Source organism: Hippoglossus stenolepis, chromosome 17 (genome assembly GCF_022539355.2).
Source record: "Hippoglossus stenolepis isolate QCI-W04-F060 chromosome 17, HSTE1.2, whole genome shotgun sequence".
NCBI classification, from domain to species: Eukaryota; Metazoa; Chordata; class Actinopteri; order Pleuronectiformes; family Pleuronectidae; genus Hippoglossus; species Hippoglossus stenolepis.
Window position 1 is genome coordinate 11,707,030 of NC_061499.1, and position 26,741 is coordinate 11,733,770.

Genomic DNA, 26,741 nt, shown 5'->3' on the forward strand with positions numbered 1-26,741 from the left:
CAGGTATTTGTTAGCATGAAGGTGTCCAAACTGCGCGCGCACACACACATAAACGGCAATCAACATTATTGAGATTGCCAGACAAACAGGACACGCCCAGGAAAGGCCGCCACCATCAGTCAGTCAGATGACAGACCTGACTGAGGACAGGATTAGGACTCTGTCCTCTGCCTGGAACCCTCTGAGCTCAGGTGTTTAATTACACTATGACCACCGATTAAGCTGCAGGAGTTCCTCTCACTGACTCTTCCTCTCTATCGACGGGGGCATGTAAGGCTGCGAGAGGAAGCCAGTTGAGAGCTTGTCATCAGGCTGTGGCACGACCATTTGTCACGCTAGTTTGCCAAAGCACATGACTGGCATTATAGTCTGAACTCTTGGGATTTGCATGGCGATTTGTTTAGCGTACTGTATGAGAGACAGATGTGTGCCGGGGCTCATCGCATTGCCACGTTTGTAAAAGCCAAACTGCAAGAAAATGTAGCTGTCACATTCTTCTTAGTCTGTCTACTTTTAAAACATTGTCAGTGGACACGTAAACGCGTTATGAAAGTGTAGATACTGATGCACAAAGCTCTGACAGACAGATGGAATGATAGAAAGCACCTGCTAACACTCTGGTATGTGCGACACTATTAAACACACACACAGTCACACTCGTCACTGCAAAAGAGGGCTGCACACTGTGAACGTGCCTGGAGATGCTGTGTCTGTAAGTCCCACAGTGTCATAACGGTGTCGTGTGAATCATCAAACACTTCTCACTTACTCTGCATCAGGGCTCTTACTTTAGTCTGCCTGCTGTTGCCTGAAGTTAGATTTTTTTTTGTTTCGTTTTTTTTTTTAAGCTTCATACTAGATTATGATTCGGTTTGGAGAGTCTCGTCTCGCCTCTGTCCAGCAGCGAGTTACTGCAGCGTCCACTCTGCCCTGGAGAAGTAGCTCGGAGGGTAATTTTAAGTTCTTGTCTAGAAGACGTAGCGATGGCTGAAGCTCTTTGCAGGTGACCAGCATCACCACCCACTCCAGGCAGGAAACTGGCTGAAAATAGTCTGACATAAGACAGAATATCTTTGGGTTTTAGATTGATTGGACTATACAGGAAATTTCAAGATGTCGTCTTTTTTTTTTAAATGGTAACGGACAGTTTTCACCATTTTCTGAAATTGAATGATAAATTGAGTGGTTTGATTTATAATGAAAATAATCATTAGTTACAGCCCTAATAGAAATGGTAACAAATGGCAAAAATGTCATACACAGTCCATCAAAGTTGATCAATTTGACTGGTGGTTGAATTAATGAAGGTTAAAGGACCAAAACATTGTTAATAAATGGAGTACAAGGGATTGGCACTCTCTATGCGCCTGTCACAGACTTTTCAAATGAAAGAACTTTTTTGGAAATAAGAAAAATTGAATCAGGGAAAAACTGCACTGCGTATAGATTTGAAAACAATTGACAAATGCAAAACAAATGCAATTTAAGAGTAATAGCTCTGATGACTTAATTTACGTAAGTTATTTGGCTCCAGACCCTCCATGACTATCGTAGGATAAGTATCTTAGATAATGGATGAGTGGATTTAACATCCTGGTCTTTTAGCTTTGATTTATACATTTACAACACCAGAACAAGTAGGCCTCAGTGAAGATAAAATATTGTATATGACCCTGTGCCCTCTGCAGACAACACAAATGCACATTTAATACATAAACCACAGACAGGTTGCTGTTTTGTAGAGTTATCACTGTGCCAGGCTCCAGGATCCAGGCAGTGGAATAAGTGTGGGATGATACCTCATCCTGTCATATTCACTCCAAAGACTTGTTTCCCCAAATCCTCCGCTGGTCAGTTCATCTTTATTCAGTTTGTGGTTCATGATTGGTTTCATGTTTTTTGGGTGCATTTGTTTTGCGTGACAGAAACATTCTGCACATTAATAAAATCCTTTTGTGTTAATTTTCTGATTGAACGCTGTTGCTTTATACACAAATAACTCATTTCATCCAGTGTGTGGGCGTGTGCTTACATGTTTGTATTTGTGTGTGTGTGAGCGTGTGCACATGCTCAGATGTGGAGTTGGATTATTTCTCTTCTGTGTTTGCTGCTGGGGATTCCCAGGCTGCCTCAGACAATGGAGGATGTTTTTGTTACGCAGCAAAGCTGCTAACTATTCCCCTCCTACGATCCCTCAATCCATCTGTCCCCCTCCCTCTCGCTCATGTTATCTGACACACTCAGTCCAGCAGAACACAGATGTATTTGTTGTTTTTCTATCTCAGTGGAGGAAACAGGAAAGATAGCATTGTTTGCATTGTTGTACAGCACACATTTTTCATCTCCATACTGTACGTTTTGTCTGTATGTGATTGTTGCCTGTTATTCTCAGCTACAATCCCTCTCTTGTTCCGGCTAGTTTCCTTTTAGCCTTCAGGCCTTTTAGATCAACGCTCAACTCAACAGGACACTGAAGCTTGTCCAGACCACCAAACCGATTGTTTCTCAAGAGCAAAACCTGGTTGTATTGATCCACTCGGGCCTCCCTGTGTTTTCAGCTCAGCGAGCAGTACATTGGAGGGCCTGTTTGTACAGGAGTGAGTGATGTACACAGTGATTTAGAGCTCCCTCCAGGGTAGCAGACGAGGAGACGATAATGACAGCAGACATTTGGAGACATGAGGGAAACAAAGTTGAAGTCGTTTGGATTTTTTTTCAGTGGCAACAAAATACTTGAAATAGTTGTTTTAACCATTGTAATGCAGTAGCGACGGAACTAAAGGTGGTTGTATTCTCACTCCACTTTGACATGCTGCTATTTGTGAAGTGATACCTGAAACCTTTTCAGTACATTCCACTCTGTGAAGCCATGAAAGGAGGAAGATACAACTTGGGTTTACTCATCTTGGATTTAACGTTTCTAATATTTCAACATTTTAACAGCACAAAAACCTGATTAAAATGTTCATAAAAACTTCTCAAACTTTATATAATCTACTTCTTTACTGTCCATTTAAATATATTTCAGTTGTATTATTCTCAAAATAAGGATAAATGCAACGTTTGCCAGTCTCCATCTTCCACTGGTTTATGAAACTCCTCCAAAATAAAGAAACTTTTCTAAGGGGTGTTTTGATGCCTTTTCTCTATAATGTCAACCTGTCATTATAAATAATATGAATTCAAGCTGACTCAACACTCTGTCAATGAGGAAACTTTCAGACACACTTTTCAGGGTGAAAAGTTTAGGTGGCAGAGCTGCAGTCACTTCTGGGTGTGTATTTAATTCATTCCCAAGGCAGTAACCTAAAGCAATATAGGGTATATACTACGGTACAAACTCTCTCTCACAGACAATTATAGGGCAAACATAAAGGCTTAGGTTCTATATGAGGTCTCTGCCAGCTGAGCGCACACACGCTCTGATGCCTTCACATGCCTCCGTATGCCAAACCCTCAGGCTGGGTTGGAGGGGTTGACGACCGCAGGGCATGGCCGGAGGACATGAGAACAAATTTGGCCAGAGAGTGAGGAGAGGAGATTTCATCGTCGGCATGAAAAACCACATTTTGATTACTTCGACTCAAGCGTAACTGATGATGTTAATAATGGCTGCATTCCATTTCGGTGGTCCTCTGCCAGGGCCCCTGTGTTGTGCATGCTGAAACACTGGCACGTCTTACTGGGAACCATTAAACGGAGCAGAGCCATCATTAATGTTCTCAGCTCCACCTGTACTCTCCCTCCTTTAACAGTTCAAAATGTCTGCTGCGAGAAAATAGCAAGCTTCTTCTAAAATAGTAGTTTAAAGGAGGGAGGGATGAATCATAATGTGTTTGTATTTGTGAGGGGGGGAGGCTGCGTATCACAAACCACCTCAAGCTCGCCATCACAGCGGGAGACCTGCTATGTTCTCGCTATTCTTTGATCCCATTACCCACCATTCGTCTGAATCAATACATCAAGGTAGACGCACAGCTGCTGCACACACATTTACTGGATGTCTGTGTTTGTCAAGCCTCAGATAGTTGACATCATGTGAAGCGAACATTTGCGCTGTCTTGTATCATTCCAAGAAAAAAAGGAAATGCACATGAGTGTTTCAGTTGCACACAGAATGAGAAGCGTGCGTTTGAATCAGTCAGATCAGTTTTTGATGTTTGTCATGTGGAAGCAACTCGCTGCTTGTCTTCAAGGTGCAACGCCTGCGTCTTCACTGCGTTTTCACACATGCTGCAATGTTTGTGCAGTGTGTACAAATATCCAATCGGAAAACTGAAAGTGTCAATATGTTTGGCAATCCATTCTAAAAAAGAACACACTATAGTATGTAAGAGTATGGGCAACTGATATTTATTCATTTATCTAGTAATTCCAGAAGTCTCTGTCTGTATGTGGCTCAGATATCTCTTCAACCGTTCATCTTATCAGCTTCACACTTGGCATGTGTTCTGTCCAGGGCTCAAGGAAGTGCAGTGTCGAATTTGGTGTGAATTTAACCCTAGAATATGTTCAATAGTGATAAAATCTTAATAAACAGGTGACCAGCGCTCTGTAGCAGCAGCGGCTGGGACTCATCAAATTAAGTGATGTTGTCGATCATGACAACGCCTTCACGACAACAATGGATTTGTTTGTTTGTTCTGCGCCAGCCCATTCCAAAGAGAGGTTTAGAACGAGCACTGCACTTAGAGAAGTACTCATGATGTGCTTGTTTGTTGAATCCATTTAAGCATTTGTTTTTTAACAAAATTATGCTTCTTAAGCTTCTTAATTTCAGCTAAGCCAGTACAAATATATATACACTTCTATTCTATTCACCTATTTGCTTTTACTACCACATGGAGCCATTTTGTTTGACAATTCTTAGTCTGCTGATATGTGGAAGAACAGACATGTGTTTCCTCCAATTAACAGCTGGTTTGTCTACTTTAAGCAAACCACAAAGACGTTCTGTAGGTAGATGTCTCTCATGGAGGTTAATGCTCCACCAATCCCACCCTGTGACCCTCCGAACTGACCAATAGTCCAGTAGTAGTTAAGACAAGGCTGTGCCGTCACACTTCTGCTAAGAAATATGAATGGGTTTGGATAATAAATAGAAGGAGCAACTCACATTGTTAATCATCGCCCGTGCTCATGTGTTTCCTCTGTGCTCATGTGTTTCCTTCCTTTCTCTCCTCCGGTTCTCTCAGGTGAGGAACGACCTGACTAATGAGCTGGAGAAGGGAAACATTCAGATCGCAGATACAGAGAGTTTCTCCAACGACCCCTGTGTCAATGTCAAGAAGCTCAAGGTAAGTGATCCAGCTCCGGCACTTTGCAATTCTATCAGTCTAAATGATAAAAAAAATACAATAAGCCAAGGTCAGTCTCATTCAGATAATACTCATTAAATTACGAGGGCCCCATGGATTTTGATTTTAGTCATAATTTATTTTGATATTGTATTTGTGTGTGAGTCGATGCCATTCAAAGCAAATGCTGCAGGATGAATAATTTATCCAAGAATTGCCACTTACTTTGACTAAGCAGAGTAGGGAAATTCTCAATGAGACCAGTGGAGCCCTAATGAGGACACTGTAATGGCTGGGGGGGGTCTGCACAGTGACCTCTAATGACCTGCTCTGACTAATGGATGTTTGATGGGCATTTAAGCATATGAATTCACATACACGCAATGCAAACTGGGTTTCTCGTTTCCCCCTTCCCTTTCCTCTTCTCTCACATGAGACAGAATGTAATAAGACTGTTATCAGGCCGATACTGACACATCAGACTTGTACATCTTCCTGCATACGAGAACCTTTACATTTAAAGAGACTTTGCTAAGATGAAATTTAAAAAATTGTATGAATTTCAGCTGTGAATGCTGTCAAGTCAAGTGTGATGGCTGAATTATCCAAACGATGCATTCAGAGATGCAGTTTTTATATAAAGAGCATTTTTACAAGGAGACCAATATTCCAACTATAAACCTTATTCAAATTATTTTGATTATGATGTTTACATGAGTTGCTAATAGAATACACCATTCACATTCCCGTTAACATGTTACAAAGCCTAGCCCAATTATTACTCACACCGTTATGTCCCACATTATTCCGTCAGATATAAAACCTCAACCTGAAATAGTTTAATGTACGAGGCTATCTTATACCATTTTGGGCTTTCTCTTACTAACTCCTTTTTACTTTCCCCTCTTGTTTACACCCATTCCCCGCTTCTCACCCAATATCCGCTGGGATTGGCTGCAGCTCCCCCTCGATCATCAAAGGAAGTGTTATAGATAATAGATGGATGTTTACACCCAAGGCAGTTTTTAACTGTCGTATTTTGATGGCACAAAATGCTGTTAAAACTCCAATAGGACCTTATAATGCAATTTGTACATGTGTACATGATGTGACATAAGGTTGGAATAGTCCACATGTCTTGAAATGATTATTACTTATTCCAAGTACTTTATTCGGGTTAATATAACAACAAAATGCTGTTTACATGACAGTATCTAATTAAGACTAATGCCTGAAGCCGGTTTATATTGGAATGTTGGTGTCCATGTAAACGTAGTCCGTGTCTCAGTGCTACAGTTAGTCGTAGGACTGATTGTCTGTGTTATACATCTCACACTGAGAGAAAAGTTGCTGGAAGAGGAGATAATGGTGAAGGCTAAATAACAGGTCTGGTTTTGTGATTGCAAGATGTGACTTCTGCAACAGTGAGACGAGGAGAACAGCGAAGGAACAGGAAGATAATCTGTTTCTCCTAAAATATATGTAGAACCCTGCACGTTGAGGGCTGACATTTTAAGCTGACACCATCCCTCCTTGATCAACTCTAAATATGCAAATCACAGAAGCTCAGAAGCTTTTCAGAGCGTTTGGATTGGCTGGGGGTGGGAGGGGCGCACTGTGACACCCATATGGTCCGTTTCTCGCTCATCCAACAACAGCGGTTCGCCGTCTCCCAAAATGTTACAAAATATGATGAGGTAGAGGGTGACACAGATTTACGCTTTTTTGGTACACCATTGTGTGTTCGATTCTGTATGCGTGAGCGTGTGTGGGGGACGGGGGGGGGGGCTATTGCGTCACCGTGTGATCCACAAATAGAGCCCTCACTCGCTTCTGTGATATTTCCTGCTTCTACAGACACACAGCGCTCCTGCAGGGCATCGAAGCAGCCCTCTACATTTCTCTCTCTGCTCTTTCATCATCATCATCATCATCATCATCATCTCTTGTTCTCTGTTTGTCACTGGACAAGATGACAAAATATCAGAGATCAGAAGAAAAAAGGCCTGCGTTCCTTTCCGTTCACACACATACACCCACACTTGCCTTCTATTCTTAGTAGTCAGTACAAATTCTGTCTTTTTCAGTTTGTACATAAAACAACAATGCTAGCAGATACATTTTTGAGACGGACAGTTTAGGAACCACATGAGGAAAAAATAAATAAATTAAAACTCTAAATCAAGACCAGAACACTTTATTATTTATCACAACTTAATTATTGATTATACATTCAGGACTCCTCCCTGATATGATGTCGCAGGAGATGGTCTATGTCTCTTCAGACATGCTGTGCCTCACTAATACAGCACAGGCCCCATCATGCATGTAGTACTGTCAGGTCTACACTCAAACATATGGCAGAATCAAAAAACTAACATTGTTTCCCCCATTTAGCTACACAATAAAAAACAGCTTTGTATTTATGATTCCATCTTGTCTCCTGGGTTGTGAATGTATTTGTGGTGGTATAATTTTATAGGTATAAATTTACACAGAAGCCATTGGATTCATAATTTAACCTTTGATTTATTTTGTATAATTATTTTTCCATTACCTTTGCGTATTGATGCAAAGTGTTAAGCAGAGCACCTACAGTTTATCCACAACCTCTTTTAAAACGCTGCAATAGGTCCTTTATTTTTGACAGGATAATACAAGTAGGGCAGTCAGAGAGTGCACCTCCGCCAAGGCTCACGCCCTGTCTCGTCACATCAAAGCAGTGTTTCCTATTAATTAACTAGACTGTGGTGGCCCATTATCTTCTAATGTGTCCCACCACAGTCTCATAATGAACCAAACAACAAGTTTACACTTCTCATAGTAACATAAGGGAATTGCTCAGTTGCAGTGCTATTCACCGCATGCTCTCTGTTGTGCTCGCCCTATTGCTCATAAAGTTGTTTCACTCAGTGCCAATAGTCCGGCCTTAGAGTTTAAGCTGTAACACAACTCTGTCTGTAAGCAAAACTTAAAAATGTTCTCGTTAATACAGAATAACTGTGTATGCTACACTGCCCTGTGAAGCAGCTTCAGAAAAATGGTGTGCATCGACATTATCTTTATAAGTTTGTCCATTTCATATGCTCTGTTATTGATGATATCACCAGAACAGGGTGGACCACAGTGGTTTTCCGACTTTCTTTTCAAACTGATAAAACACCTCTGCTCGTCTAAATCCCCACATAGGTTCAATTTGTGAGTCCCATGCGTTAGCCGAACACTCAGACCCCCTCAGATCCAGCTAAGCACTAATCCAGACCAAATTCTAGGTCTGAGTTGCCGAACACTTTACAGTCTGTTTTCGAGTTACTTCTACTTTAACGAGAGTTGGGTCTCAAGTTCAGGAATGCTTCAATTGTTTTGTTGCACAATGACCTCATTTTATTGACTTCTATTTTGAAAGCAGCAGCCTGTTAATTCAGTTTCAGATATCAATGCCAGATGTGTAGTCATAATAGCGTGTGTGACATTTATTGCTAGCCCAGGATCAATTAGCGATCAACTGCACACAAACACATATCCTGCGAGCTCACTCGATGCACAGTAATCATCACAAACAGATGCGAGGGGGAGTAATATACCGGCCAGTCTACAAATCACATCTCCCACAAGCTCATAAAAGACGATCATTAGTACAGTGTTTGTGTGTTATAATAAGACAGTGTAGATTGGGCTTATGAGGTTCAATATTATCAAAACAATTATCACATATTAATGATGATAAAGTTACAAACAATCCTAACACGGATGAAAAAAAGTCTGTAAGAACAATTATTATAATTATATAAAAGCTCGAGCAACAAAGGTAATTTGGGGCCCTGTAATGTTTCAGTCTGTCCGCAGTGTACAAACACAACACCCATGTCCTTGCCCACAACTACGCAGTGTTTTCATGTTATTACTCGGCAGGCCAGAATTTATACAGAGGCTATGGTCCCCAGCTATAACTGGAGTCATTTGGGTTAAGTGCCTCTCCTCCAGGGAAGAGCCGGGTTATTGAGTTGCCACTGGCACCCGTGCATGCGCGCATGCACACACAAACACACACATACGCACACACAAACAAAACACGAGTGAAGTTCAGAGTTACCTGCCCCTCCTGCTTATCTACACACATACACATTGTGACGCTGCCACAGCAGTGGGAAAACATGGTATTGGCTATTTTGACTGAGCTGCTTGGCTTTCAATGAGCAGGGATCATTGTGTCAGTGTGTATGTGAGTTGCCATAAGCAGGAGTCTATAGACTGGAGATGGTTTGTGATGAAAGTCACCTTAGAGCTGCTGAAGACTATCCATCCATCTATCTATCAATCTATCCATCCATCCGCACTTGTGTATATGCATTTTTGTTTTGAGTGTTTGTGATCATCTGCTGTTGTGAATAACTTTTGTGTGTAGGCCTGTGCTTTGTGTTTCTACTATACATATGCATTTACACACTGAATGACAGACTGTTGGCCCCAGAGCCTGATCTTTTATCTCCACTGCAATGCAACATGCGGCTCTTCTACGCGGGCAAACTGAATTATTTACCGAGTCAATCAGAAGGCCGTGTGCTCTGAATCCCCATGTAAATGTCTGCTCTCCAGCCTGGTTGGCCAGGACCGCAAGTCTGCCCGCTGACACCAATGTCTCTTTTGTAATGGATCAACTCTTTGCGACTTGATGTAAACCTTGGTCTCTCAGCCACTAAACTGTGTAGCTGCTGATGAAAATACAGCACACACATGTCAGACTATATGTCCGCTTGTCATTAAAGTGAAATGTTGCAGAATATAAGAGTCAGCATCACAAACATGGAAACAGATCCTGGGGCAGATACTTTTTTTTTTTTTTTTTCAAATGACTATTGACTGAAGTGCAGTTCCCTGGTAAAGAGCAGAATACCTCCATTGATAGAAATGTATAGCATTTATTGCATCATTACTGTAAAGCCACGGGGTCACAAAAGTGTGTTATTATAAAAACTGTGCATTGAACCCTTATTCTTTGTAATTTCAGGACAGTGATGTGAGAATCATCATTGGCCAGTTTGACGAGAACTTGGCCGCTAAAGTCTTCTGCTGTGTAAGTCCTCAGTCTACACTCATTCTGATTAAAGGCGTTATATTGAATCAACTTTTCTATTAATCCTCTCTATTAGTGTCATCTGTCTTTATACTGCTTTGTCTGGAGTCTGTCTGGAATTACAATAAACCTGATTTCTAAGAATCTTTCAAAACACTCTTACACCGTTCAAATGAAACAATTGAAGGCAAACAATAGGAAACAAAAGCACCTTTCAATATCACACAGAATTGGAGTTCAAATACAAAAATGTCAATGTTACAAATAAGAAAAGAGTAAAAACAAAAGAAATCAAATATAAAATAATTGAAATAGTTAGATCAGAACTATCTCAAAAGTAAATAAATAAAAATAAAGAGGTGGTATCAGACCCCATGTCCAGAGAAAGCACACCTACAAAAATGTGTGTTAAGGAGTTTGCCAGACGGATCTCTTCAAGCTTCAGGCTTAAACTAATCTTACCCTGGTAGAATTAGGCCCAGGTACATTTCACACCTAAATGTTTGGCTTCACATTACTTCAGATGTTTTGGTCAGGTTTTTTATATTTTACCTTTGGAGCTCAGTGTAAGATTTAACTGTAATTTTCCAAATTTGTTTGGCACTAGATCCACACTATCTGTAACATTGCTTCAACCTATTTTTCCCTCTACATCCCCTCCACAGGCCTATAACTTGAACATGTTCGGCAGTAAATACCAGTGGATTATCCCCGGCTGGTACCAGGGCAACTGGTGGGAGCAGGCCAACAGCACCAACTGCACCACCAAGAAGCTGCTCACAGCCATGGAGGGATACATCAGCGTGGACTTTGAGCCGCTCAGCGCTCGGCAAATCAAGGGCATCTCGGACAGGGTGAGTAATATCACCCACTGTAGTTTAACTCGAACATTTAATTCAAATAAGGAAGAAACATCTCAAATACACTGTGGTATTTATACTATGAGTCTATGGTACGCAATAACAGACTGAGGAGAATAAACTAAGTGCGTGAAACATATACTCTGTTTCTGAAGGTGTTAGTTTCCCCAGTTTTTTCTTTTTTAGACCAGAGATGGTTGTAACAGAAAGTTTTTGTACATTTTTCAATGACTGTAACACACCTTTGGCAACACTAGAAAAAAATCTTGGCCAAAAGACATCTTAGATGCATGTTTCTGAACCAGAGATTTCCAACAAAATCAATCATAGGGTTTGTTTTCACACTGCACTACAAGTAAAGGTGCATTGATCCCCAAAACAGACGTATTTCCAGTAACTGGAATGGAATCTCAAATTGTGTGGAAAATAATTCCTTCCCTTCAGCCAAGTTACGCCAATAGTGATGTATTCGAAACAACTCAACATTAATGTTTTCCTCCAGAAAAAGAACATGTATTTTGGAGGTGCACATTTTCTCAACCTGATTCCCCCTCTTTAATCTTTCTTGCAGACCCCTAAGGAGTACGAGAGGGAGTACAGCCGAGAGCTGCAGCAGAAAGGTGTGGAGGCCAGTAAGTTTCACGGCTTCGCCTACGACGGGATCTGGGTCATTGCAAGAACCTTCACTCGAGTGATGGAGCTGCTGCGGATAAAGCAGCGGCAGAACACCTACCACAACTTCACCGTCGATGACCGCGAAGTGGGAAAGTTGGTGCTGGACGTCATGAACGAGACCAACTTCTTCGGTGTTACGGTAAGATACAAAAAATACATAGCCATCATATTTTAACCATCCAAAGTAGACCCACCACAAGCTTCGAGAGTGTGACAATGTGATATGACCCTGTACAAGCCACAAGTCTGTGTGATATCAACTGACAGATGCAATATCAATGTCTCTAAATAGGGATTACTTGCCGTTATAATGGAAATGTGTACTACTGCAGTTTTTTAGTATGAGGAGCGCTGAAAAGCAGGTCATGTATTAGAGTGTTGTTGTTAGTGATGGCCTCCTTGTGGGTTGAGTAGTTCCTTCACTCTTGTGTTTATGCATATACATCTTTGGTAAAATGTGTGCTGTTTATATGGACTGGGTCAATGTCAGATTAAGGTATTAATTATTACTCCTAAAGGAAGCATGTTTTCAGAGCAGAGGAGGGGGGTCTCATACATCCTGGTCTTTGTATGACGCCTAAAGTGATTGTAATGAGTAGGTGTTGCTACTCGCTCCATTGCATTCAAGATTGATCCTGGTGGTTATGCTAGCTGCAAGCTCTCTCTCTCTCTCTCTGTGTGTGTGTGTGTGTGTGTGTGTGTGTGTGTGTGTGTGTGCGTGCGTGCGTGTGTGTGTGTGCGCGTTCTCACTCTCACTTCCCATTGAGCTATTCGAGGATATCTCTTGTTCCCCTGTAAAGGCCACTCCATTTTTAGAGGATGCCTCGCTGCTCCCAGCCTCGACTGCCATTAAGCATGCAGGCCCCTATTATACAGAGGAACATTACCCATATTATACCATCAACATATCTGTGTTTGCTAATAAATTTACTAAACAATGCAACTGAGGATAAAAAAAGAAACGGCTATACTCAAAATTAACAGTGAAACTGTCAAATGATTTTTGCTCATATTTTGCTTATTCACCAATTCTGAGAAAATAAAGTGCTGGTGCTTCACAACAGACAGACAGCGATACAGAATTATTTACTGTATAGGTGTCAGCAGAATGAGGGAGAAAGAGCAAATAGCCTTGATGAAAATCAGCACAGGCTACTGACTGGAATGATTGCGAGACCCTTGGGAGGCTGATGCCCCTGGAAGTAGTATATTGTATGTGGAATGCAGTTCTCTACCAAATCCTCGGGGTCCTCATTCCTCAGCCCCTTTACTCTCACTTGCCTCAGCACAGACCCACTCAGGGATGCTGATCAGCACCAGGCCGACATTGAGACTTTCCTGAGAAAAGCAGGGGAAGAAAAGCAGTGCATGAATATTGATGACCGTGTTACTATACATTTCTTTTTTTACTCCAGGCACACAAAAGATGTTGAAGTCATCCTGGGCTATGAAGCATCTTGAATAGAAAAGCATTCTTAACCCCCTCCGGTTTATATATGTATTGACTCTTATTGGTTCTACATATGCAGCCATCAGTGCTGGAACAAGGACTCAAATCCTTTTTACGCAAGAATACTTAGTGATATCACGTAATAATACTTGTGTTTTATTGATGAAAAACAAATGATTTGCTGTAGTCGTCCGATGCACTGCTCATTATGAGGTAGGACCCCTTTTAATGTGAATGTAGCACGAAAATTAGAAAGGTTTATCGAATTAAAGAACTTAAGTGAGATGGTGTTACATTGCACTTAAGGACAGCACTTTAATATACTTGGTTACTTATGATATCAAGGAGCCATCATCGAAGTCCCGATTTATGAGTAAGAAAATATCAGCCACTTGAAAATGAATTGAAAATAAATATGATTTAGTTTTATTTATTTGTTAGCCTTTATTTAAACTCTTTAGTCCCATTTAGAAACAGGTACAAATGTAGATTCCAACAATTCCGCACAGAAAGAAAACAGGACTTTTTTCTCTTGTCTTAACAAGAGCTTCAGCTTTTTTGTAAGTGAATATTTTCCTGGTCATCAAGAAGAACCCAAGGTATTTAAAAGTAGATACCAACTCAATTTTGTTCATAAAAAAATGTCCCTGTAAGACATATTCTGCCAAATAATGTTTTAATATGAAATGGACCTGGTTACAGGTCATGTGGAAATCTTCAGAGTAGTCAATCTGCACACAGGGAAAGAAAATACAGAAGATTGTTTTCAGCAGCTAAATCAATTTTTTCTTTTCAGAACCACAATCCTCAGAAGAATTAGAAAAATCTGAGCAATAAATATTGTGTATGTGGTAAACAATCATGTTTGAAGACAACAGCATAGCAATATCATTAAATGCATCTTTGTACCAAGTGATTTGACATCTGTCTTCTCTTATAGCTGGTCTTTTAAGGGATTACATGAAATGAGATCAAACGCGTTCCCTTATGCAACACACACACTAAGCACATAGAAACTTCTGCCCACACATGACGAACAAAGACATAGGAAAGCAATTTCCTTTCCACGCTGCACACGTCTTTCATGCTATTTTCGAAGTCAGATTTCTAAAGCAGCTATTACACAGTTCGCTTGGTTTCCTTGCGAACTGCAATAACTTCTGCTGGGCTTCCAATAAAATTAATCCCTGTTCAAGCACCAGGGAAACCGCAAAATCTTACTGTTTATCCGCGGTTTAAATGTTTTATGTGCATGTGTGCCTGATACACATGCCTCATACTGGAAAATACCATGACTTGAGCCTCGTGTCTTTCCTGATGTCACGATTTTATGCTGTGTGTTTGCTGTGTACACAAACACAAATGTTTTTGTGGGATCACACCAGTTCTGTTCTGTGCTGATCTGAGTCCTGCTGCTGAATCAGCGGTGGAGGCAGCTGGAGCAGCAGGAGAGTGATCATCAAGGGCTCCACAGTATTGATCCGACTGCTGTCAGGGGCTACGGAGAAGGCTGACATTAGCTTGGGAGGGAGGGTTAGAGTGCAGATAGCTGCTACAACCACAGGACGATGTACGCTGGAATTCACCAGGGAGGGCAGGATGGGAAAAGACACAACAGGGTTGTGATTGGGGCATGATACGTGTGTGAGTTTCGGTTTAATTTGCTGTTTTGTCTGTGGTCAGCGGTCACTGTGTTTGTATCAGTATCATTCTGGGTAATGGTGAGTAGCACAGCCTTGGGCTTGACAGTCACCTCAAACAGACTCACTGAGGCGAGACGCAGGGGTAGAGTTGTGTGCATCTGTTTTTTTTATTCTCTGTTAATGTGTATGTACGGTGCGTGTGCACGTGTGTGTACACTCACATCCACTGCTTTCCTATCTCAAACCCCAGAGGATGTAACACCTGCAGTCCACAGAGCGACATCTCATTTGACCCCAGCACCCTTGTCACTGACAGTATTCTCACCTCCACAGACAAAGTGATACCTGGCCGCCTTCCCCATCTCACCTCAGAAAGATACAGTCTCTGACACACACAGACACATACACACGTGTAGACTCAGCGATTGCTCCGCCAGCCAGCACTGAAAACAGGTCTGAACACCCTTTAAATAGAAAAGGGACACCATTCTGTGTCAGCACACTCCGGTGAGGCTGCAGACGAGCGTAGCACAGCCTTTGGGGTAATTTACTTCCCTTTTGGTCAACAGAGGTTAATTTAATCTTTGTACCACCGACATTTATCTCCAATTAAGAATGTCAGCGCCTCTGCTGCCTCTGCATATGTTTGATCTGCTTGGCATGTTCTCCGAACTGTGTTTACACTTGAGAGAACAAATTGGGGCTGTCAAAATAACTACACACCATTTCAATAAGGTTTGCGATTGCTCCACTACTGCTGATGTAAAGGGTAATGATGGTGGCGATGCTAATGCACAGCGAGAGTGCGATGGTGCAGCTACTCTAGAAACCTGGATACAGACACTCACAGTCAGTCAAGGGTTCAAGTCAAGTTCCCTTACTTTCAACCCACAGTTTTTGACCCTGTTCACACACCACCGTTAACTGAACGTAGTACATAAAGAGCTGACCCGGGGTGCACTGCATTGTGGCCTACTTACACTTAAGGCATAATTGCATTGTGTATTGCAGAAGCAGTGTGTGAGGAAAGGAACTTATTAGCGTTCAGACTGACACTGTGGTGTACGAGTCGTAGCAGAGGCGTGTCTCACAACGAGGAAGCTCTGTGCGTACAAACATCACCTGGGACCCATGCATGCACATAGGAATAATACGACAACATATTAAGTGCATACACATAGACACACATGCATATACACATCAAAGATGCCACACAAAGACTGGGATTCAAACAGAGGGGTGGGATCCTGCTCTGCTACTTCAAAGCTTGACATCTTTTTGAGGCAAATCTGGCTCACCAGCTTCCTTCCCTGTATTTCCCCATAAGCTCTCTTTTAAAAATGCAATGCAAATGAACTGCTCTCTATCCATCTATCTATCCATCTATCCATCCATCTATCCATCTATCTATCCATCTATCTCTCTATCTATCCGTCCGTCCGTCCGTCTGTCTGTATGTGTTCATATGTGTAAATGCTTTTGTATTTTGAGTGTTTGTGACTATCTGCTTGTGTGCATACTGTGTGTATGTCTATATATATGTATCTATGTATCTATGCAGAAAAATGAAAATTGTATACCAATGTAAAAAACATCACTTCAATTGTCTTTTCTAAGTCTTTTCAAAATAAAGTTTGAAAAGAACTTCATTTGTGTTTTGACCATTGAAGTGTTTCAACTTGATAAACAGTTTTCTTTTTTCAGTGTATCTATTTACATATCTATCCATTTGTCTACCTGTCTGTCCGTCAATTCAGCTCTTAAATGATTGATCTGCTCTCAGCTGTTTTGTTATCCAGCCAGTAATAAAAATGAGCTCAGTTAAATGTGTAATTAAGAAGCACTGTATGCAGATGATGGGCTGAATGAATTGAACAGTCTTGGAAGAAGAAAAGGGAGAGAGGGCAGTAAGAGGTACATGGAGAAGCAAAATAGAACTAGACAGAGAGAAAAAATGGGACTACGTGGTGGAAGATAAGGCGACACAAGCCGAATTTGATTTGACTATGGCGATGCGATATTGCCAAAAAGTTGAATTGCTTTTTTACTCCCTAGTCTGCGTTTGCCGGCTTGACATTTCTTATCTTGTTGCTATGGAGTGTAAATCAGACTTTGCTTAGTTTTTTTTTTCTTCCCATAATTTATGGGGGTTGTTTGACCGCTGAACACACCCTTTTGGAGAGTAATCAATATCCAGGACTAAGATCTTGAGTAAAATCACTGACCGCTACATGCTGTTCTTAGCCAAATGTGAGTTGCACTTAAAGAATTGCTTCTTAAACGCCGCCTGAGTCCAGATTGTGCCCATGCTAAGTAAGCAAACGCAGTTAAATCAGACAGCTTTGCTGACCCAAAGTTGTTCCAAAGATATTAGCAAATGAATTGGCTGAAAGATAAATTTGTTTACCTCTCTAAATAGATCAATTTCGGGCCACTTCTAATCAAATGAGATGCAGTGTGCAGGAGCGGAGACACTGCTCTCTGCCTGCCAATCCTCCGGTATCAGGAAAGTGCGGTGCATACATTTAATTGGACCAAGCTCCTGTTTTAATCTAATCATATCCACCTTACATCTTATGCTGCATCATCTTTAGAAGAATTACATTTTATTATAACTTTAAATATATACAATATGTATAAGTGGCAGTTTAGAATCCATATTATATTGATTGTGTTTCCTTCTTTTCAGGGTCAAGTCATGTTTCGGAATGGAGAGAGGATGGGCACAATAAAGTTCAACCAGTTTCAAGGTATGTGGGACACTGCTGCTACGATGCTATACTTAAATTAACCAGTTTAATTTTCTTTGCAGCCTTTGTATAAGAGCTTGCATGTTCTCCCAGTGTCTGCATGAGTTTATTCTGATCAGTCTGGCATCCTCCCACAGTCCAAAGACATGAGGAATGGGGGGACATTATCTGGAGACTCTAAATTGCCTGTAGGTGTGAATGTAAACGTGTTGGCTCTGTGATACACTGGCGACCTGTCCAGGGTGCACACGGCCCCTCGCCCAATGTCAGCTGGGATGGCTCCAACCCCCAGTGACCCTCAAAGGATAAGCTGTATAGATAATGGATGGGTGGGTGTGTGCGTGAGGGCTCCTGGTTACATTGTTTGTAAACCTCAACCTTTGCAGCTATTTTGAATGAAAAACCACAAACTTTGTTTTGCTGTATCGATTTATCTTTTGTGCTCACTTCACTCATCCTGTCTTACGCACCTCCTGCCATTCCCACTTGTTCTCCTTCTGACTACAAGCTGAGTTAGGATTGTTGCCAAAAGCTGTCGGACTCCAACCACTCACGTCTGTGTTCAATAAAACCTACAGTTGTTTCAGAAATTGTGCAGGATTCCCGCAGACCTTTTGGGAAGATAATTCCCAAAAGGTTGTCCAGTCAGAAGGCTACTATGGTTGATATGATACCTGTTACCTTTATGGTGTATCCTGTCCAGGAGGCTTTAAGAAAAGCTTTTAGCAGAGTCATACTAACAGGAAGGAGATGCTGAAAGATTTCAGAGTCAAATGCTTTATATGCACATTCTATAGATTTGTACAAAGGGTTGTTTGTCAGAAAAATAAACATGACTCTTTTAGACTATCTTTACCTTGGTGAGAAAACCACACAGGACATTCATAGATGGTGAATATGGTTATATGTAAAACCCTCAGTACTCTCTGTCCTCATAGTGTCATCCTAAGGTTGTTTTTGAGCCAGCAGGGCCTGCTGAGTGTCAGAATAGCCCAGAGATTGCATCTCGATGCAGGGGATTCCCAGCTCCTATACTCCCCAGACTATATGTAGCACACTGCATGGTGCAGCTCAGTCCCGTCTGCCTAACCTTCTTATCTTCCCCCACTGCAGAGGGGCTTCATCCCCTCTGGCTGCTTACATCACTCTCCCTGCGTGCGTGCGTGCGTGCGTAGGCTCATTCACATGCTGATGTGTCTGTCTACCTCTGCTGGTGACTATACTCTACGTATAATGTTACATCTCGGGGTCAGTGGGTTTGACAGAATGGGACCTCACATGATTTATATCATTGTAACTGTTGTTTTATGTTTAATTCCGAGGAAATGTAATGTTACAAATAAGTGTGTAGTATGAAAGTAAGTACAGTGTTATTCATGATGTCTGAAGAAAAATGTACCATTACTACATAACTAACAATCAGGGCAGAGGCTGGTGTCCCAATTGTGTCTCACAAAGTATGTGCACATGTTGATGCACAGCCATTAATTAATCTGAATGAAATGACACAACCATTTTCATCTCAAGAAAAAGCCAAAGGATTTTCCAAAGACCGAACAACAACCCACAACCCTAAACCTAACCCCTGATTTTCTGGTTCCTCAGTTTTAACAACACGTGGTGTAGAAGTGGGACACAGCTACAGCGAGACAGAATCAGGTTCTTCTTAAATATATTTGGTGTCCAGCCAACACAGGAGAAATATCACATCCAGTCCTCAGGTGACCTGTACTGTGAGAACTACTCTGACACTCAGTAGAGCACATACCTCCGCCAAGGCACAACAGTCCCTTTAACTTCAATCAAGCTGCACCAAAATTTACAGCCCCCAGAAAGCCCTATCTCGCAAAGTTAAAAAAATCCTGGATCCACATCCTTCCACCAAGTTTGTAATCTTGCTTACAAGTGATCCAACCAACCAACAAACAAACAAACAAACACACAGGCATGAAAACATAACCTCCTTGGTGGAGGTAGCAATGCAAACAGCAGGAGGATCACTAACATGTGGGGCTGTCATTAAAACTCTCATAGAAATATAGAATCATAGCCACACATCCCTATTAATTAATTTTAACACACTAGTGCCTCCTTCTTTGTGATTGCCAGTCTCTCGGTCTTTTGCCTTTGCACATGTTTCACCCTTTTGACACACCAAGAGTCTCAGCTGGGTGCAGAGGGATGGAGGGACAGCCCCAGCTTGAATATTTCAAAAGGCAGTGATACTCAGCATGACCCTATCATCTGTCCTCCGCCTCTGATCCATCATTTTACCCTGTCAGACGTTCAGGGACCTCAATGGCTCTAATTCCCACTGTCTCTCACAGGGATAAGAGATAGCTCGCTACCAGAGGTCTTGATTGCAGTTGCAGTCACTCTGAGTACAGATTTTAAATCAATGCACTACCAGGCATGGAAGATAAGGAATACATGTATACTGTCTATCAACAAGGTCACTAGATGTGTGTGGGTCAAAGGTAGATTGTTGAGACATATGATAGGATTTAGTCACTACAACACCCCTGGGTTGAGAATTAATATTCTGCTTTCCTGTCATCTTACGCAGGAATTTGAAATAGCAAAAGTCTTCTCACAATATGTTCAACTAAAGTAGCTCACAAGAATATAATTGACTCTCACTGATGTTTTTAAAAGAAGCAGCAAAGGTAAAAAGCACTACGTTAGAGATTTGCTGTTAATGATGTTCTGCAATTACCACTTAAAACGTACAATATGTTACTGTGGACTCGAGGGTTTTCTCAATCAAAACAGTGACAAAACACCTGAGATCGTGGAGCAACTTGGCATCATGGGAGTTGTCCCTACCTCCATTTCTTATCCCATAATCTTCCAATGATGCTTGGTGTGTTTGCGCTTTACTGAGAGAGCTTCGGCGACAGTATGTGCAGCTAACAGCAATGACGAATCATGGTTCCCTAACTGGCTAACTTTGTGTTTTTACTTTGTCATAAGTTTTTTATCCCGGAAGTTATAGCAGAGACGGGCAAAAAATAGAGTGAAGCAAGTATAAATGCCGAAATAAAAGACAACCAAAATGAAACGTCTTTGAATATAAATGTGGATTTCTCTGGGTTTTAAAATTTTTGGAAACATTTTGGATGATGTGAGTGCACAAGTCAACAAAAATATATATACATTTTGAAGAATTGTTACTTATTCAATCTTTTTACGATATTTATTTGAGTTTTTTTAAGCAGTATGTGAGGCTCTGCTCCAATGAGACCGAGTCATCTGTGCTTGAGCTGCAGGTGCATCATGGGAAGAAAAAAGATTCATGTCAAGTGGAGCGGTGTTGAGAAATACACACACTAGCTGCATTGAGAAAGAGGAACAGTATTCACTACAGGAATCTATCAGACACATACAGTTATAGTCCCCTGTGTTTTTTCACCACTAGTGTTGTTGAGTAATGTCTCTACATGAGGGTTTTGTTTATAGCACCTGGGTGACGCAACGGGTGAAACATTTCTGTCTGTGGTTTCACACAATTCCACAGCTAGTAGTAGATGTGAGGAGATGTACTGTAGCCCTGAGGAAGATGTATCTAGCTGGAAAACACTGATGTAAACTATCTGGTTTTAAAATATTCAGTATTGAGCAAGGAAGTGCAATAAACTTGTGTTTTGGTCAGTATCGGTAAAATAACTTTTTTTTCATGACCACAAATTTCACACTGAAATCTCCTTAAATCCTGAGTATTCCTCAATAATATTGAAAATGTACAACAGAACAAGCAACCATCAGTGTTACAGTTTAGAAGAAACAACCAACTGTCCTCAACTTCTAATTCAGATGTTGCTAAATCCTGGTTGATCCATCAAACTACCTGACATTGCTAACAGAGCTCTGCACATTTAAGCCAATGAGAAAAGATGCACATTCCGTTCCTATGTATCTACAACTGCTCTATTATAGCAGAATAATCTTCTTGAATTTATTTTCTTGGTCTTTTTTGCGCATTAAGTTTTTATTAGGAATAAGTTAAAAGTTGACCAACCAAGAACACTTTACCAGTAATAACAGTTTTTTGAACAAAAAGTCCTAAAATGTGACTGCACTGGCTGAACGACAGTTTGAGTTTTTTTAGCAGCCTGCTGCAGCCATCAATATTCCCATTGGGGCTAGAGTGCTGAGATAGTATTTTAGCATCTCAAAAGGGGAGTGCTGATACTCGAGCCCTTCTGCTGTTTAGATCCCGACAAAGGATGTGGTCAAGGGAAACATAGTCATTGATCGTTCAGCACTGAGAAGTTTGAAGAATACAAATCCTGAATGTGTACTCACATGAAATGCACTGTGCGGAAATGGTCACATATAGTGTAACATTTTCAACACTTGCTGATGTTTGATGCCGGAGTTGGAGATCAAGTGAGAGGAGGGGAATGGAAAGGAGATGGGAGAGGAGGAAAGGAAAGGAGAGGGGCGGAGTGTGGTGCCCTGTGATTTTGCAAAACCTGACGTTATCTGTCATTTCCCTTTCGTCAAGGACATTGTTCAATGGGCATATAAGAATAATAACAGGGAGAAGCAGAGCGAGATGTGTGTGCACACCAGAGGAAATTGCAGGTTGTTTGTAGTGTTTACTAAAAAGAAGAATAAAATAAAAGAATAAACAGTAAAGAATAATCTGTCCTCTCCGCCCATCCCCTGCTCTTCTCGTCCCTGGTGTACACTTAAAGTGAGTAATCTTTATGAGGGAAGAAGAGTGAAGGCCCAGGTTTGTTTGACAAGGTCGTGCCTCCTCCAATATTATACCTTCATTGTTTCTAAAAGAGAAAACACTACACTGAAATAGTTGTGTTTGAGCAGAACTCCAGAGAGACTGGTGTTTACAGGCTGGGGCGTTGAGCAGCTTGCAACACCTCCACTGAATTTGGACTATGCTCAATTCAGTGTACAGTAGAATGCAATAAAAAGTAGGTTTGCATTCTTTTGAATCCTTTGAAGATTCTACTTGAAGTGTGAATTTGATTTGTGAACTACATCTGAGTCTTTGCCTGTGATATATCTGCTCCTTATGGTTTCCTTGAAGTAAACTAACCTGTAGTAGAGGAAGGGCAGGTTTATTTATAAAGAACCATTGAGACACAAAGCAATTCAAAGGAAATGCATTCAAAAATAAGACATTTGGGAAGACATTAAAATCCAGTAACACAATCTTACTGTGCACTTACTGAGTGCCTTAGGATTCATCGTTATGGATATTTTGATATATTACTAATGGGTTTTGGAAGACCTCCCTGTGATTTAAAGCTCACTAAGAGTTCGTAGCTCTGTGCCAGACGGTACAACTTAAAGCTGGGACATTCTTCACTGTGTCCAATTACTGTTTGAATTAGATTTACTTGTTCACTCAAAGTAGCATCTGTTACATTTTCTCCAAGTAAGGATCACTGGAGCTACATTTTATAAACCCAGCAAGCTGCTTTGTATCTGTGATCCATTATTTAAGCGTTCCATTGCTGGATTAAGTCGGCTACCTGAAATATTTAATGAAACCTGAAAGTCAGACAGCTCAGAAACTGGGGTAACATTTAGACAGTAGTTGGGCTATTGGTCAAAGATGCCATGTTTAGCCTTGTGACTGATGGCTATGTGGGATCAGTCCACTATGTTCATCCAGACTGAAATATCTCAGCACCTTGACCACAATATTCAAGATTCTCTGGCAACATTACCCAAATGACTTATGGGATCCCCTAACTTTTTCTCTAGTTCCAAAATTAGGTTGGCCTTTGTGTTTCAACCACTGGACGGATTGCCATTAAATATTGTACAGACGCTCATTTTCCAATTATGTTCACTGATGTTGTAATAACTTTAGGAATGCTTTTATTTGTCCATAGAGTTTCACTATGCACTTATTGGGGTGTTGTGTGTTTAGAGTGCATACCTCTGCCAAGGCTAATCTCCAAACAGTGTTCCCCGTTAATTATGTAGACTGTGGCGTATTTTCACTTGTCCTGCCCCAGACATATTTTTTAAACTTTTCTTCATTATATAAGAGATACCTGTATTGGTCTTTTGCTCCATGGCTGCATTGTCTAGCTCTGTGCTGGGTTATTTGCTACATCGTTTTTAGCGTCCACGCAGAAAGTTCAGCTGCAGTTGTGCATGTATCCGCAGACCGCATGCAATGATGTTCTCTCTCTCATACATCTCTCTTTTGTGATTTTTAGTCTGTTTACCTGTAACTCAGAATCAGAATCTGTTGCGCATGCGAGCAATGTTCGTGCATGTGCACCCCCGCTAACCCCATATTGATTGAATTCTGTGGGAAACGCTGAAGAGAGAATGAAACAAAACTCCTGGATTCACCCATATTTAGATCTGCACCAAAATTGTAATGATTCTCTCCTGACCTATACAGCATCCTTCCACTAAGTTTCGTGAAAATCCATGCCGTCGTTTTTGTGTTATCCTGCTAACTAACAGACAGACAAACAAAACAAAAACACGGAGGAAACCAGGGTATTTTTGCAGCAGCAAATGAAAATGTAAAATCATGTACATGTATTTGTGTTAATGTCTACGTACGTGTGTGTTTCATTTAACAGAGGGACATGAAGTGAAGGTGGGGGAGTACAATGCAATCGCTGATGTGCTGGACCTCATCAACAACTCCATAAGGTTCCAAGGTATGTAGATAATAGATATGAGAATATGTCTCTGCATTGACTGTGTGAGCACTGACTAAGAGACGTTATACCCATTGAAGAAGAAGAAACTAGTGCCCTGAAGCATCCGGTGTGTGTCTTTATATATGTTACAGACACATCACCACTCTCCACCTCAGCACTCTCTTAGCTTGCTGACGTGAACCCGACCCCTCGCTCTCGCACACACATACAGACACCACCACCACCATCACTCAGTGTAGAGACTCGCCACTCTTCTTTACCACTCTAAACTGTCGCCTCTCTGCTAAATTATTAACCAGTCAATTTTTCACCCCCCCCCTGTGTTTGCTTGTGTTGACATACTTTGTAATTTGTTCAATCCCCCTGACTATTCTCCCCTTCACCACCCTTGCCCCACACACAGAAACTCCAGGCCGGTACCATCTAAAGCTCTTGTTTCCACATCCCTGACCACAGTAAGAAGATACTTGTGAGATGATGCCATTGCGATCGATTGGCACACAGACAGGGAGAAAAATAGAGCGAGAGATAAGAAAGTGCAGGGTCTGACCACAATAACTTGACTGTGGTGCTTTAAGATACACACTGACGAGTAGGAGATGGGTCTCAAATAACTGCGTGTCTACAGCCGTGTCACTGTTGTGTAGTCTCAGTGCAGAGGGAAGCCTTGCTGGAGAAGATGAAATTGTCCAGAAAACCAGTCAGATAGGATAATATACCATGAAAATAACATTCACTCCAAACATGTTTGAGACTCACACACGTTGATGGATTGTCTAAACTCTATTAACACACTTCCTCTCCTTCTTAGGTGTGGAGCCTCCCAAGGATCAGACGTTCGTGCGTCTGCAGCGTCGCCACATCAACGTGCCCCTGTACAGCATCCTGTCCACCATCACCATACTGGGCATGCTCATGGCCGGGGCATTCTTGTTCTTTAACATCAAAAACCGCAACCACAGGTCGGCATCTGGCGTTGGTGAAGCACCTCATTGAGAGGGAGGGGGATGGATGAAGGCAAATTAAGCAATTGGAGGGGAAATGGATAATATGTACAGTGCAGTGGGAAGGCAAATGAGGGGTTGGTGTTAAAGAGGGATGAATGAAGGACGGGGGGAATCATGAGCAGTGTCGAAATGAAAGAATGATGAAGCATGACAATGAGGATTAACTTTTTTCCATCTGTAGGTACTTTATTATTTCACATTTCACTCTCTGTACTAGAATATCATATTTTTTTATTCTGTCTAGTTTAGTTTGCTCTAACCTTCTGTTCTTCTTCAGACTAATCAAGATGTCCAGTCCTTACATGAACAACCTGATCATCCTCGGGGGCATGCTTTCCTATGCATCCATCTTCCTGTTTGGTCTGGACGGAGGTTTTGTCTCTGACAAAGAGTTTGAGACGCTCTGCACTGTGAGTTCCCTCAGCACCTTTCGCCATATCATTAAAAAAGTTGGGCGTGGACACACATTATGTTCAGGTCCAATAGATACAAATTAATTTTGCTCTTAAACTCATAGATGTAAGCAAAAAAAAAAAAAAAAGCTTTATATTTTGTTTATTTGTAGATAATATTTCTTTCCTATTTTTATTTAGAGGTAGATTTTGTAGTGATATTACCAGCTGCAGTACTCAGTTAAACCATGTACGGAACATACAGTACATGGCATTAACTTCAGGTCGTTATAGCATTTTTCTTACTATATGTATGTAAAATGAGCTAAAATATGGCGAACACTGCAGAAACGCTTACTACGTGAAGTATGTGAAAATACTCTTTCGTGAAAACTGATTGAATCTCTCTCTGGGTCTCTAGCTAGCACAGAGCACATTAAGTGTCTCCCCCCAGGTAGTATTACCGTGTGACGATGTACGTGCTGGATTAATTAAACAGTTTTGATTACAGTGATAGCTGGTTTCCACTGAGATACCCCCTTTCCCAGACACACACACACACACAGCAAGGTAATGTTAGGCAGGGCACGTCTCGAGCTGCCACCACCTGGCTGAAGCTCTGCCGCAGAGTCAAAACAGAGCTTGTCACTTCAGACAAGGTTCTACAGCACAGGCACACAGAGGTTGATCCATTCGCCATCAATCAATATGTGCTAGTCTCCCTGAGAATAGTTGCTGTAATTGTTTAGTTTTTTTTGCTGTCTTTCTTACCCGGCATTGTACTCCTACCTGACTTTATTGCTTTCTAAATATGATAGTGTCACGAGGAGAGAGCCAGGTGTAAATGTGTGTGGAGGTGTGGCTCAGGAGGGGTTCAAACACACAGATAAACACACACTAACAAAATTGTGTATCACACACAAGCATACAC

At 41.3% G+C, this 26,741-nt stretch overlaps 1 protein-coding gene across 2 annotated transcripts in view; it reads left to right on the forward strand.

Annotated features, from left to right (window-relative positions):
- gabbr2 (gamma-aminobutyric acid (GABA) B receptor, 2) overlaps nucleotides 1-26,741 on the forward strand; it is a 168,088-nt gene that overhangs the window by 90,790 nt on the left and 50,557 nt on the right. For both annotated transcript variants that reach the window (XM_035183673.1, XM_035183672.2), the window contains 8 exons: nucleotides 5,196-5,297; nucleotides 10,306-10,371; nucleotides 11,037-11,225; nucleotides 11,803-12,045; nucleotides 17,689-17,749; nucleotides 24,328-24,408; nucleotides 25,223-25,373; nucleotides 25,696-25,828. In XM_035183673.1, the coding sequence (XP_035039564.1) occupies nucleotides 5,196-5,297; nucleotides 10,306-10,371; nucleotides 11,037-11,225; nucleotides 11,803-12,045; nucleotides 17,689-17,749; nucleotides 24,328-24,408; nucleotides 25,223-25,373; nucleotides 25,696-25,828 (1,026 nt within the window). The remainder of the gene's footprint in view (nucleotides 1-5,195; nucleotides 5,298-10,305; nucleotides 10,372-11,036; nucleotides 11,226-11,802; nucleotides 12,046-17,688; nucleotides 17,750-24,327; nucleotides 24,409-25,222; nucleotides 25,374-25,695; nucleotides 25,829-26,741) is intronic.